Source organism: Balaenoptera physalus (assembly GCF_965194825.1).
Source record: "Balaenoptera physalus genome assembly, chromosome: 13".
Classification (NCBI taxonomy): Eukaryota; Metazoa; Chordata; class Mammalia; order Artiodactyla; family Balaenopteridae; genus Balaenoptera; species Balaenoptera physalus.
In genome coordinates, this window is record NC_138892.1 from 55,368,952 (window position 1) to 55,384,894 (window position 15,943).

The following is a 15,943-nucleotide window of genomic DNA, read 5'->3' on the forward strand; positions in this document are numbered from 1 at the left end:
TTCAGCCGAGCACGGATGGTGCAGTACTGTGGCATTTACTACTGAAAAAAATCTGTGTGTAAATGAATCTGCACAGTCCAAACCCGTGTTGTTCAAGGGTCAACTGTGCTATGCGATTATCTACTGCATTATCTACTGACTCTTCGATAAGAGGGTAACTTGCTGAGGACTATATCCATAAATTAGTTTCATTTAAAACCACTGCCGGGCTTCCCTGGTGGCGCAGTGGTTGAGAATCTGCCTGCCAGTGCAGGGGACACGGGTTCGAGCCCTGGTCTGGGAAGATCCCACATGCCACAGGGCAACTGGGCCTGTGAGCCACAACTACTGAGCCTGTGCGTCTGGAGCCTGTGCTCCGCAACAAGAGAGGCCGCGACAGTGAGAGGCCCGCACACCGCGATGAAGAGTGGCCCCCGCTCGCCGCAACTAGAGAAAGCCCTCGCACAGAAACCAAGACCCAACACAGCCAAAACTAAATAAATAAAATAAATAAATTTCTTAAAAAAAAAAAAAAACACTGCCATCTGTCCTATCTTTCATCCTGAAGAGTGTTCTTGCAAGGATAATAGGAGTCCTGGATTTGTAATAGTGATGATAATAATAATAGCCCATAACCACTGAACATTGTCTATGTGGTAGACACAGTGCTAAGAGCTTTACCTCCCTTTTTTAATTTAATCTTCCCGACAACATTGTGAAGTAGGCTTATTATTCTTGTTTTGCAGATGAGGAAACTGCAGCTTGAGTGTAAGAAACTTGCTCAAAGTTACACAGCAAGTCACAGCTGTGTAAAAGCCAGCATCTGTCTGATTTCCTCTTGAAACCACCAGATGCTCTGCCGCCTCCCAGCCGAAGGCTGCTTGAGCCTTTGATTCATTAATTAGTTTTGCTGGATGCTGTCCATTTCACACTGCCCATGAGGGCCTGTTACCGTACATGCTCACTTCACTTTCAGGAGAAAAAAGGCAAATTACCAAAAGAACGAATTAACACCAGGGAACTTTTCCACAAAATAACATTCCTGGGATGCCACTTGGTTAGTATTCACTTATTGCTACATTTCACACTGTCATGTGTTTTTTTGCATCCGTTTAAAGCTATACTTCCAACACACCCGAGGACTGGCTGCCTATAATCACGGCAAAGATTAAACTGAAAAGTTAAATGAGGCTTAGGATATAAATGTTTAAAGAAGCAAGATAACTGTTTTAGAAAGTTTTATGTTATAAATGTTTCAATATAAGGTTTTGGATAGTATATGCACTGTGGTTAAATATACACGTGTGTAAACAAAACAGAAATAAATACCTTTCTATATTGTTATTAAAGATGTCAGTGAAATTATAGAAATTTAAAACCGGAGGAAGCTTAGAGATCATTTAGTCTAGACCAGGAAACTAAGCAAGACCAATATTGCTGACTTGACTTGGCAAGCTCCAAGAATCTTGCAAAATTCAGATTAAACATCATCTTCTTTACAAATTATTCCCTATCTCCCTTCTCACACCTGCCCCTTCCTGGGTGCAATTCATTTTTTAAATTATCTTAGTACATTCTGTGGCTATGTGGGTCATGGCCTCTTTATCACTTTATTTTACATGGCTCTCCCCGTCTTCTGCCTTCTAAGCTCCTTGAAAGCAGGGACTGTTTTCCCTTCAGTTTTATATTCTCAGGAGACAGCGCAATGCCTGGAACTTAATCAGTGTTAGATGAATCTTCTAATGTGTGTGAATGAGTTTGCAGAGATCTCAGGGTTAGTTAGTAGTGGAGTGCAAATGAGGGCACAGATTTTTCCGACTCACCGACCAATGATCCTTCTACTACACTTTGCTGCTTCTCTATTCTAATTGAATTTCCCATCATAAGTGAATTCTAAACCCATTTTTTAAAGAGGACATTATCAGAAGCTATCAACTACCAAAAAAGTTTAATTGATATGTCGGTGTAAAATTCTTACCCAGTGACTAGGTAGTACATAATATAATTTCTCAAAGAGCTACTAGCATCTGAAAACTTTTTTAAAAGCCCTATCTAGTTTTCCTTAAAAATTTGACTTAGGATTTATATCCTTTTGATCTAGAGTGACACTCAGAACCTGAATGTTCCATACTGAAATTACTGAAGTGTTGAGGAAAGATAACCTAAATTTGCTTTTTATGTCAATCACTGGGAACAAAGCAAACCTTCCATGTGTGAGAGAAGATTTGGTTGGAAGGCAAAGATTTTGTTCATTCTTGAATAATACCAATTTCTTCTGTTTATAGACATCTTGCTGGCTTCAAAAAATACCTCCGATGTAGAAAACCTCTTAGTATATTGAAGGGTATGGAATTATGAATCTGCAAAATTAGATGCAGGAAACAGAAGTTCATCCTTCTCTCAGTAGATAATCATTTTTTAAAATTAAATTACTTCAGTGCCTCTATCTATCTAGATTTGTATGTGGCTTATATTTTCAGAGTGGAAAAGAAACTTAGAGATCCTTCTAATTTTGTAGTTAGGAAACTGAAGTCCAAATAAGTAAAGTGATTTTTCAAAGAGTTGTCCTGACCAATTTGGGACCGAAGTCAAGGTCTCCAGGGTCAGAGTACAATATCCCACTGCTTCTCTGATGAACAGGCTTTCACTGATTATGTTGGAAGTTTCTTCTATTATGTACAAATGCTACTGGTTGAAATACTTTTAGCGGACATTACATTTTTTTCTTTAATACATGGTATTAAATGTTCTCCTATCATATATGGCCAACTTCCTTATTTTATGGATGATAAATTGTGATTTAGAGAGATAGTTAACTGAATTACCCAAAATTAAATAGTCAATTTGTGGTAGTTCTGGAAATAGAATTTAGGGCTTCTGACCTCCCAATCCAGGGCTCATTGAGTGTATCTCTCTTCTTGAAACTCTACTTGGTTCTCCAACAGAGCAAATTAAACACAGATCCACAAAATAGCAAGGTCAAATATTTTTACAATTCTAATAAGTTCATCTAAGCCTAGACTTGAAAAAATGATTAAATTTACTGTTTTTTCTCTCTTGAGAACTCTTGTAGTAAACCATTTATGTATTCATTTATTCATCAAGCATATTGATTTTTCTATTATGGATCTCAAACTGTGCCTCCAGCTGGGGATTCGGAGATGAATAATCATGAGTTTGGGCCTCACAATTTAGTAGAGGGAAAGAGAGATATAAAAAGTAAATATAGAAAACTGTCACAAGTGTGGCAAAATAAGTAAGAAAATATTAGAGGACAGAGCAGTCCAGTCTACCTGAAGGGTTGATTAAATCTTCATTGAGTAGGTGTTACAGTGTTCTGAACTTTAAAGATGGGGTAGGTGTTCCAGTGGAGTAAAAAGTGGGGCCAGCACTCAAGAAAGAGTGGAAGGTGCTGAGCAATGATATAATAAAATTATAAAAATAGTTTATATAACTTCTGCATAGGTTGCAGCAGGAGTGCCCAGGAAAGTGAGGCTGGAGAAATCAGAGTTGGCCTGATGTAAGGATACGTCTACTATGCCCAAGAGTTTTGAATTTATCCTATGAAAAACAGCGAGCCAAGGATACTTTTATACCCTAGGCTTTATTTTAGAAAGACCTACTATGGTAGAATGTGTGTGTTTATGTGTGTAAGGGAACGATCTAGCAAATAGGGACCCTCATGATTATTCAAGGAAAAGATGCTAAGGATGCCTAGGCTAGGACAGTAGATGCGAGGTCGTAGAGGAGGGAGAGAAATTAAGGTGTAAAAGAGGCAAAATGAGAGGAATTTGGTGAGCAAAGAGATGTGGGGAGTTGGTAACGGAAGTGACATTGAACTAAAATTAAGAGAGCTGAGTACTAATCTATGATCTTGAATTAGGATTATGTTTTCTAACCATCAATTTCTTTTTTGTAAAATGGCAAAGTAGGACTTTATTAGACTTGAAGTCTCTAAAATTCAATTGATTCTCTTTTAGATATTCACATTGTATATAAATAGATTCAAGGATTTAAGGCCTCCATAATAATTATAGCTAACATTTATCCTTTATCATATATCGTTATGAATGTTGACTCAGTTGATCCTCATTATAACCCTTTATGGTAGATGATAATGCAATTCCCATTTTACAGATGAGGAGCTGAGGCTTAATTTTTTCAAGTCACATCTTTTATCTTCTGCGTGTCTTAGGCCACGTGGGCTGCTATAACAAAATACCAAAGAGTGGGTGGCCTATAAACAACAGAAATTTATTTCTCACAGTCCTGGAGGGTGGAAGTCTGAGATCAGGGTCCCAGCACAGTAGAGTGAGGGCCCCCTTCTGGGTTTCAGACTTCATGTTGTATCCTCACATTGCAGAAAGGGTAAATTAGCTCTCAGGGCTCTGTTTTATAAGAGCACCAAATCTAATCACCTTCCAAAGGTCCCAAAGTTCCTACCTCTTAATACTATCACCTTGGGTATTAGGTTTTCAACATATGAATTTTGGGAGGACACAAACATTCAGACTATAGTACTGCTCTTTTTATTCTCTGTGTAATTTTTCTCATGAAGCACTTGGATTGTACCCAACTCCATCCTAGGTCCATTACTAGGAATATTATTGCATATTAATTAATACTGGCTATTGTAACAGGTATAACACTCAATCTTATTGGTTTAACATAACCTAAGTTTATTCTGCGTGCATGTGAATCCAGTTAGTATCAGGAGGTAGATCTCTCCTCTACACAGTCATTCAGGGGCCCAGGCTGATGGTGACTCTTCAGGATCACCTTTGGCACTGACATCTATCTGAAAGGGGAAGAGAGAGAGTGGCTGATAGAGTGGGAGGTTTTTTGTAGGCCTGGTCTTGAAGAAGTATAACTCATTTCTGCCCCTCTTCCATGTGTTACAAGTAAGGGAGACTGGAAAATGTAGTCTAGTTGTGTGCCCAGGAGGAAAGAAAAAGGAGGCTTGGTGAATAGGTAGATACTCTCTTTTAAAGGTGGGACTTGAAACTGGACCATCTGACTTCAGACTCCTCACCCAAACCACCGTGTTACATATTACTTTTTTGGACTTGATTGCTCTCGTGGAATCAACAGTAATCAAACTATTTTGTACATAAAGCAACGTGAGGATACAGGTTGACTTTATAGTGAATATTACACTGTGTAGTTAAGATTTGTGGCTTCATACAGGTAAGAAATAAATCCAAAATATAAATTTCATAAACTCTCTTCTCAGTTTCTCATTAAGTTCAGTGACTTAGTGAGGTTAATTTGTCAGTTTGAAGCAATTAAAAAAATACATTTTACTTCGACTTTCATTTTCTGATAGGTCTCATATATTGTACCCATTATAATGAAACTTAATCATTTCATAAACTCATAACACTTTAGAAATGGAAGGAACCTTTAAATTCTCTCTAAAACTAGTCTGATTTCCTCATTTTGCAGATGAGGATAGAGACTCGGGGACTTACTCAACGTTTCACTCTTCAGGGACAAAATCCCATCTTTCTTTTCACTGCGCTTGCTACTCACTCTATCATTTTCCTGAAGAAGCGCTTGGGCTGCCTGCCCTCCTTCCTAGCAGCACTTACAGGAATATTATTAGTCATAAAAGAACAGTATGACTCTCACAGTGTTTAGGAATTGGGGATGTTCTGATTCTTCACATTTTGGGGGTATAATTTGGGATTAAGCAGGAAATCTACTTTTAAACGTTTGCCTTTAGAAACATTTAAAAGAATATTATGGATCATTTTCTCCTCGTAGTAATTGGAGTTGGTTATCTTTTGAAATGTCAATTTTCACTATGAGGTAAATATACGAAGGGAGACTGTTGAATGGTGAATTTCCTGGATCCTACTTTGAAGGTGGAAACTTGTCTTTTGCTCTTAAAAGTGGGGGTAGAAAATACTTCTTTTTTTTTTTTTTTTTAATAAATTTATTTATTTATTTATTTATTTTTGGCTGTGTTGGGTCTTCGTTTCTGTGCGAGGGCTTTCTCTAGTTGCGGCAAGCGGGGGCCACTCTTCATCGCGGCCTCTCTTGTTGCGGAGCACAGGCTCCAGACGCGCAGGCTCAGTAGTTGTGGCTCACGGGCCCAGTTGCTCCGCGGCATGTGGGATCCTCCCAGACCAGGGCTCAAACCCGTGTTCCCTGCATTGGCAGGCGGATTCTCAACCACTGCACCACCAGGGAAGCCCAAAAATACTTCTTTTTTTAAAATTGAAGTCTAGTTGATTTATAGTGTTGTGTGAGTTTCTGGTATACAGCAAAGTGACTCAGATGTGTGTGTGTGTGTGTGTGTGTGTGTGTGTGTATATATATATATATATATATATATATATATATATATATACACACACACACATATATATATATGTTCTTTTTCATATTCTTTTCCATTATGGTTTATTCCAGGATATTGAATATAGTTCCCTGTGCTGTACAATATTTCTGATTGATAATTAACTTTTGTTAATTTTAACTTTATCTAAAAAAAAGGAAATATCCTAGTCAGTATATTATTTTTGGTTCAAAGAACAGAGATATCATCAAATTACGTCAGGAAAAAAGGGGCTCACTGAAACCAATTCTATAAAATATTTCAGGAATTGAGGAAAAAGTTCAGGAAGACCTCAGGAAAGGCAGACACCAAGGCAGGTGGTGGAACTACCTACTTCTTTATCTCTTACCTTTGCACCTGTGCTTGTTTCCCACTCCTGTGTGTCCCCATCTCTCAGCACCATGAGGCTCGCACAAAGCGCTCCACAGGTGACCTGACTCCTGATGCCAAATGACCTTTGGACTCAAGTGCCCGTTTCCATGGGGCAATTCTGTGACTTTTAGTTCAAATTTCTAGAGAAATGGATTTGATTGGTCCAGTTCTTCTTTTTCAGAGCAGACCTTACCAGCAGAAGTTGTTGGACAGTTTATAAAGAGACCAATATTCTTTGAGGTTTGCCTTCCTCAACATCACTTCTCATTTAAAACGTGGATATAGAAGATGTTCATGATTGAACTGAGGGGCAGTGAATCTAAAATTCCCCCAAGAATGAATCTTCTTCTGTTCTGCCTTTTTCTCTTAAAATAGACTGTGGGACATCCTCTGGTTGAGAGTTTGCTTTTGTTAACGGAGACTGTACTGTTATTAGGATTATTATCGTTTGTGGCAATCTGTTTTTCCCCAATAATTTTATTTTTTCCATATGAAACTAGAGCAGTTTTAGAAAACAAGCTCTGTAAAAATGTCATTGACATTTGCTTATTTCCTCCCCAATCATCCTGACTTCATAAATTATGTGAACTTTTGAAATTTCATTGAACTTTTTAAATGACCATTTCTTTTAATTAGATTGCTTCAGCATGAAAGTCTAAAAATGTGCCCTATTTTTTCAGTCTAATGAATTAAAGTGAGAAATTAGCTGTCTCAGAAAGTTTTTGTTTCAGCACATTTTTTCCATTCAAAGTGATTTACAGCAACCTAAATCCACTAACTAGCTTGCAATTCAGATGCCTATTGGTGCATGTAGGTGATGCTTTATTTCTGCTTAGAAGGTGTAATGCAGACTCTCTGGGGAGCTAGTCAAGCTGGGTAAAACTATTAAATAGGAGTGTATGGAGACAAACAAAATTTCAGAGTCAATGAGACAAATCAGAATACAAATAAGAACTGAAATCTAATGGAGAGGAAATCAAGTAGGAACAAATTCACAACTTGACGCTAAATTTTACTCTCTTCTGTAGCTTGTGTCAGATTAATTTTTTTTACATGCATCTCATGTCAACACAATTATGTGTGTATACATATATATACATATATATATACACATAGATTTTTTAAAATATTAAATTAGAACTTTTATAGAATATAGATCTTTCTCTAACAGCTATATCTTTTAAATTTATATGTTGTATCATTTTGGTATTCATTAATTACATTAATAGTTAAAATTAAAATAACATTTAAGTAATGCTATACAATTTAAAAGCAGTTTCACATACATTATCTCATTTGGTCTTTATAAGGACTTTATGGAGCTATCTTAGAGATGAACAAACCAGTTCTTTGAAAGGTGAATGGGCTTAAGCATTTACTCAAGTATAGTATAGGTTAGGGTAGACTTGCACTGAGACATTTCAGTTCCAGAGCCTATGTCCTTTCTAGGCTACCAAGCGTCACATGTAGGAACAGTGATACACTTCTTGCTTTCCTTCACATCATCTGGAACTATAGTCTACTGCATGTGCGCGGAGCTTTGTAGAAAAGGTGTTATATGATAGTGTTGAAGATCATGGTTTCTGAAAGCAAACTGCCGAATTCTCACCTCTGGTTTTGTCTATTACTATTTTACTTTGGGCAAGTTACTTACCATTTCTCTGGCTCATTTTCTTCATCTGTAAATTGGGGATAATTATAGTTTCCTCTTTAATGGTTGTTGGGATGATAAAATGGAATAGTGCATAGCATACAGTGAATATTCTATGGATGTTACTTAGCAAATACCACTATTCCTTAAATTGTTTCCAGAGTGAATGGATTATTCTTACATTTAGAATGTGATATGCATAGCTTTGTGCTCTTATTGACTAAAGGCCAGCAACCACTACTCAAGGTAAATGATTTGCCTAAATACTATTCTGTGAACCCATTTTTCATATTTATGTATATAGTTGGTTCACAGGTAATGGCTAAAATGTGACCATATTAACATATATATAAACATATATGTGTATATAATTATATATAATTAAATGTGTCTATATAGGTATGTGTATATATATATATAATTTTTAAAAATTTATGCACACATATAAACCAAATGCTATTCAGATTTTTTTTTCCTATAGAGAAGGTAAAAAATAGAAACAAAGATTTTGCTAAAATGCCTTATAAGACTTCATTCCAGAGTATTCCAGTCATAATAGCTTTGCAAAAACATTTAGGAATCTTAAGATATGATTTAAGAGGCAGTCTCTTAAGGCCATGTTTCTGGGGAACCAGTAGGGCCGTATCCTATTGTTGAAATGATATATGAAGGTAATAACCTTGGAAGGCAACAATTAGAGCTGGGCAAGACTTGGTAATCCTGTTTTCATAAGAATTAAATCTATGTGCCTCTAGTGTCATTTCACAAAAATGTAGGAGGCAACATTTTGTATTAATGCATCACATTCAGGGAGGAGAAAATAGCAGAAAGGTGTGGGGCTTTTTGTTGTTTTGTTTTGTCTTTTGTGACTTGGGGATTGTGACATGAAGAAAATTGTTCTTTTTTCATTTAAATCTTCTCCAGGGGGTCTTACATCATTTTAGTATGACGATGATTGTCTGTGAAGTCTATTTTGTTAATTTGGAAAGCCCTAATATTTAATTAGATTAGTTTATCATGAGCTCTGTCTGACTCCGTGTAGAGAATTCTAGTAACTGCTTGAATTTTTTAGTCTCATTAACCTTTTAAAGGAAAACCACAGGAATTAGTTTTACCTTCTTAAATTGCTTGTTTACCATTTATTAAACACATGCCACTTACTAGCAGTTTACATGAAAAATTAGCCTTTGTCTACAAGAATTTGACATGAGAAGTTAAGATATATAGCAGACAAATAAGAAAACTATGTGTGTGTATATGTATGCCATGCTTAGGTGAACTAAATTTTGCTAGAAGATTCACATCCCTATTTTGAGATAGCTCATTTTACTTACCATATATACTGGCATATATAAAAATATTGAACAGTCAATATTCTCCCTACCCATGCCTTAAAACTCTTTGAGTGAAAGATTATCCATCCTTCCATCCACCCATATCCACCTACCTACCTACCTATCATCTATTCTATTTTAACAAGGTTAATCATCCCCTTCTCATTCCCCCCCAGAAAGCTTTACAACTTCAATTTTAATAAGAAGGACAAAGTCTGATAGAGATTTTTCACAAAATCCTATTTCTCACAAGGAAACTCAACCTGTGTTTCTGTGCATTTTATTCACAGGCAATGAAGAGAAAGGTCAGGGCAGAAAGGCCTTGGGTCTGTGAGGCTTGCTCTTCTGCATCACCTTTATTATTAATTCCTTAACATTTAGTCCCATATTCTCTGAAGGGGGAGGACATGCCTCTCTTCTTCCCAGTGCAGCTCCTACCTTATCCTTCTCTTCATTATACCATATGGGCATCATTTTACCTCCTTTCTTCTCAAAGAAGAAATAAGCACACTTTCTTCACCAGAGTTCAGGCATACTGAACTTAGCCAACATAATTATCCAATTGTAAAATGACTCTTTACAACCCTTTGAATTATATAAATATCTGAACAACATTTTCTTGTTTCTGTTCATTCTGCATTGACTCAACAAGCTAGAATGATCCAGGTTTTGAGATATCATGTTTCACTGACTTATCCTTCAACTAACACATTTGACAATATATATCCTACTGCACAACCTAGGAAGCAATGGAAAGTACTACTGTGTAGTCAGGGTAGGCTAAGTTTTGTGACAGTAACAAACAACCACCAAATTTTAGAGGCTTATAACACTTTAAGGTTTATTTCTCACTTATATGTCCATATGGTTGGCAGGGACTCTGTTTCATGTCTCTTTACTTGGGGACTCAGGCTGACATAGTCTCCACTATCAAGAATGTAATTGGTTGCTCTTGCTGGTGGGAGAAATCTGGTGAATGACATTAGCTATTAAAATGTCCACACAGACTGATATCCTTTGCTTTTGCTCAGAAGTTTAGCTTTCATTTCATTGGCCAAAGCAAGTCACATCACCACATCTAGATTTAATTAATGGGGCGGAGAAGGACAGTTTTTCTTGTCAGGAAAAGTAGAAATGAATTTTGACATTAGCATTGGGAAGGGAAAACCAGGTGCACATTTTTCACCTGTCAATTCCTTTCCAACATATGATAAAAATTTCCTTGTAACAAAGATGATAAAATGGCCCTGGTGGATGATGCTGAAATGGTGCCTGCCTCTTTTCTCAGGATAGAGACTAGTGGAACCTCGCTGTGTGCTCCTGGCCGCTGTGCTTCTGTGGAAAAGAGAGCCCAGCCGCCATCCAGCTCTTCCTGAAGCTCTCAGCTCGGTCCTCTGCCTACTAACATCACTCTCTGAAGAAACCCTAATAATCTCTTGTCTCTAAACTGGCTTCCATTCAAAGACCTGCAGGACACAGCTCATCATGACTTACATCTCTGTTTCCCTAAATTGCTATCAGAGCTCCAAGCTTCCCAAATTATCCATCATCACACAGACGTTTATTTCCATTTTGTTGTGTAATCCCACCCCTTCATTCATTCCACCGTGTCCTCTACAGTTTACTGGGTGCATCAGCCAACTCCCTGCCGGGCAGTCCTACTACTCTTTCCCAGTAAATTTCTTCTTCCTCTTTGAAATATATATTTCATATTCATTTTTTCTTCTCAAACATCTCTCATAGTTCATAGCAAAATGAGATGAAATCAGATATGAAACTTCATCTTCTCACCACCTAATCCGCTCACACCTACCTGACTCTGTATTCACATATCTCACCTTCACTCTTAGGATTAAATGTCCCCACATGAATCTAATGCCAACCCCCCAGGTGCCCTCAGTCTCAATTCCTTATTTCCCTTCAAGAACGTTCTTTTTTTAATTATCCATTTTCTCTCCTATATTGTCATTTTCTTTTTCTCAGATTGTTCCAGCAAGCAAGCATGCTTTTATGGCATCCATTAAAAAAATTTCCTTGACCCTTTGCTTCATTCCAACTATTACTTCATCTCCTTCTTCCCTTCACAGAAAAAATCCTTGAAAGAAATTTTTATAATTATCTGCAGTTTTGCATCTCATTCTCTAATAAACTTACTATAATCATGCTTTTATCTTCATCATGCCATTAAAATGATTTTTATCTAGATCAAGTGCTAATAATAGCTAACACAGAGTACCTGCTATGAGGCAGGGAGTGTTCTAAATACTTTATACTTATTAACTCATTTAATCCGCAAATCAACAATATGAAGACGGTGCTATTAATATCCCTCTTTTAGATATGAAAAAATACTAATCAGAGATATTTGATGATGTGCCCAAGGTTACAGTGCTGTTTGAAGAAGCTTAGATTTGAACCTAGCTACTCTGGTTTTGGAGGCTCTGTTTTAACTGCTACATCATATTATTTTTTTAGTAGACAATTATTTCGCTTCATTTATTAAACCTTTCAGCAACATTTGACATAACTGACCAATCCCTCTTTCTTGAAACATTTTATTCTTTGGTTTTCCATGCCTTTGTCTCATGTTCTTTTTCTCTTACCTCATGTTCTGCTCCTGATCAGTTTTTTCTACTGTCTCACCTCTTCCAGATTTAGGTTCTGGACTATTCTTTCCCTACTCCTCTATCGGTAGCGGTAGCCTTTCCATGGTAATTTAGTCCAGTCTATGGCTTTAAATATCACTTATCAACCTAGATCTCTTAAGTGTGTATCTGCAGTCTAGATCTCTTCCCTAAGCTCCATTTCATAACTACAGTAATTCCGACCCAACCCAACTTTTGCCAAACTCCCCTTTCCCAGGCCTCCTCTAGCTTCCAGAACCACCAAATTCTAATTCCTCAGGACAAGCTTAGGAGTAATCCTTAATTCCTCTTCCCCTCACAGCTCATACTCAGTCCATTAGCAAGTCAAACCAACTCTACTCTGAAATATCCCTCATCTGGTTCTTCTTCCCAACCCTTAGTCTAGTCTGTGTCCCATCCTTCCCCTCCTGAACTCCTGCAACCCCTTCATGACTGGTCTCCCTGCTTTCACTCTTGCTTTCTTCAGTCCATTCTCTAAAGAGCAGCTTGAGCAGACTTCTAAAGCATTAATGAGATGACAGCATTTCCACCCAAAGGCTTTCCCTTGCAACGAGAATAAAATCCAATCTCTTTACCACGGCACCCCCGCCCCTACACCATCTTCCTACGTCTCTGACACATTGTCCTCAGCCTCTCAGTTGTTCAGCCACAGTACAGCTACACTGGCCCTCTTGCTGTCCTGGGAACACACCACACGTTTCCCCATTTCAGAACCTTGTCATTTGCTGCTCCTTCTCTTTGGAAAGTTCCTCCTTTCTTAGCTCTTCAACATGGAGGCTTCCTTCTCATCATTCAGGCCATTATTCAGGTTACCTTCTCAGGGAGGTTTTCCCTGAGACTCACGGAAATCTGCCTTCCCTCCCTGCTTGATTACTCTCAATCACATTACCCTACTGCATTTCTTTCAAGGAGCTAGAAAATCTAATATTGTCTTGCTTAACCATTAGTACCTAATTATTATTTGTTTTCTCCACAGGAATATGAGCTCTTTGAGGGCAGGTCTATGTCCATCTTATACATTGTTGCATCCCCATTACTCAGAACCATGCCTGATATGTGGTATCGACTCAATTAAAATGTGCTAGGTGAGGTTCAGTGTAGAAAGCAGTATTTTGACTCGTATAATATTACATAAAACATTCAATAAATTAAAACAAACTGAATCATCCTTAGCTAAGAAAATATTTTCTAGAGCACAAGGAACAGAAATCCAGCTTTCAAGTTTTTAGCTTTTGTTGGATAGCCTTGTGTTTGAATCACACATGGAGAAATCCCCATTTGTATCTACCATGACAGAAAAATCTTTGTGACATTGGAAATGGTATCTGCTTCTTAACATTCTTTTGAGGACTATGTGTCAAAGCTGTATGTTACACCCGAGTTTCTTGGTTTCACATGGGGGATAAGGTGGACAATCTGTGCGATTTGGTCTCTCTTAGAAGAAAAATCCAAGCAATCTAACCTGAGTTACTGCCTGGTGGTTCCTCATCTCTGAGGGGAAGATTGATATGAATGCATGATGAACTCCTCTCATTTACAAAATTACCTCAGTATGTTCATAACATTAAACAACTTCATATGTCCTACTTTTCTATTTAAATTGTTTTTATATCAATCACATGTTCTTAAATTTCTGAAAGCATAACATTTCAACAAATGTTTGATTTTAAGCTGGTTTTATGTTTAGCAGATGGAAATTTTGCCCTATCATTTCACAGTAGGGTTAATACTTTGAAGAAGAAATGCTGGGTAAAAAAAACAATGAAGGCAAACTCGAACCCTATCCTAATGTGATAGGTGAGGTCCAAAACTTTCAATCACCCAAACAGTTCAGTAGCCTTACTGTGAGGTTAAGAAAATGGGTAATGGAGCCTCACAGCTTCGTGGACTGGGTTTTTCCAGGCTAGATATAAATCTATCCAAGTTCTGGCTGTGGTGGTTGTCATTTGGTGGCAGTTGTTCCCTCAGGCAAAATTGAAAGGAATGATTTTTTTTTTTTTTTCCCTCCTGAACAGGCATTTAATAGTCTTATTTCAGTTGGAAGCAGTAGTTGGAGAATAAGTTACAGGAACAGACAAACCAAAAAAAAAAAACCCCAAAAACCAAAAAACCCCACGTAACTTAAAGTGCTTCAGATTGCAAATGTAAACATGAGGGCGAGGGGAGGCCACCGAGCTCTCTCCCCTGACCTGAGACAGGAGGGTCACGTCATTGTCGGGTCCCTTTACCATCACCACCCTCTGATCTCAGCCCTGCGGGTGGGAGGGAGAGAGGGAATATCAGAGGTAAGGAAGAGGACTTAAAGGAACGAGGAAAACACTTTGTAAACTTAGAACCAGGGTGCAAGGTGGGGGTCAAGGGAGGTCCTGGAGCCCTTGCCTTGGCCGAGGGGTGGGGCCAGCCCCCCCAGGAGGTGCGGGAAATACTGTTGGCTTCACGCCGCAGCCATCCCTGAGACTGGATGAAACGTTCAGGAAAATGGCAGCAATTTCAAAAATCACCCAGTTAGTTCATTTCCAGGGAAATTGAGCAGAAGAATCCTGAGGAAGTGGGTTCCCACCCTCTGCCTCCCTGATTTCTGAAAAGAATTTCCCTTCCTGGCCCTTACACTCACCCCTAGATGAAGAATATAACCTTTATCAACCCACCTACTTTGAGAATAAGGTTTGTCTCAGCCCTAGTACAGGGCACCTTGTCCAGGGGGTTTCCTTACTTTGATCAACATGTTGAACAAAAAGGTGTAAAAAAAAGTCATATGCAAATAAATATGTTTTTGATGATACCACACATTGCCTCTATATTTCAGACTGCTCTAACAGCTCATTCTAATCTAGTCACTAATTGTTCCTGCTTCACCAGGCGTTTACTGACAGAAATGGTCCTACCACATTTAGCAAAGAGATCAAATCTGCATTATGGAGTCAGCATCATTGTATTTCTAGTTTCATGCATGGTGGATCCGTTAAAGAGCTATATTTAATGTGCTTCTAATTAAAAAGAGGGGGGGAATATCCAAAGCTTTCTCAGTGTTATCTCAACTTTTGTTTTTGTTTGTGCAGCTCACCATGTTAAAACGGGCACTTGCGAGGTGGTGGCACTCCACAGATGCTGTAATAAGAACAAGATAGAAGAACGGTCACAAACGGTCAAGTGCTCCTGCTTCCCTGGGCAGGTGGCAGGTACCACACGAGCTGCTCCATCTTGTGTGGACGGTGAGGCTTCTTCCATTGCTCTTTGTGGTAGGGTAGACGAGGACTGCTTAGAACTGGAATCCCACTGTGATGCCGATGACTGGGATTAATCCTGGGGGACCGCACCGTCAACCATGTGGTTGGTACAAGGTCACTTGAAGAGCATTTTGAAACCTAAAATCTATTGGAAGATGGTCTGAGATCTTATGCGGTTTTGTAGCAATAGGCATTATAATGAGGTTCCAATAAGTCCATGTGCCTCTTTCTTTGATACCATGAAATATTGATTTGCCAGTGGAGGGCGAGTGTGCGTGTGTGTATAAATTATTTGGCAAAGGAGAAATGAAAATAGATGATTAAATAGTGTGGGTACCTAAACACATGGCTGGTTCTTAACAATGAAAAAATAAACACCGCACAGATGAGTG

The 15,943-nt window shown here is 38.2% G+C and overlaps 1 protein-coding gene across 4 annotated transcripts in view; it reads left to right on the top strand.

The window, feature by feature from the left end:
• TAFA2 (TAFA chemokine like family member 2) overlaps window positions 1-15,943 on the top strand; it is a 588,983-nt gene that overhangs the window by 526,567 nt on the left and 46,473 nt on the right. For all 4 annotated transcript variants that reach the window (XM_082422925.1, XM_082422922.1, XM_082422924.1 and 1 more), the window contains one exon: window positions 15,384-15,536. In XM_082422925.1, the coding sequence (XP_082279051.1) occupies window positions 15,384-15,536 (153 nt within the window). The remainder of the gene's footprint in view (window positions 1-15,383; window positions 15,537-15,943) is intronic.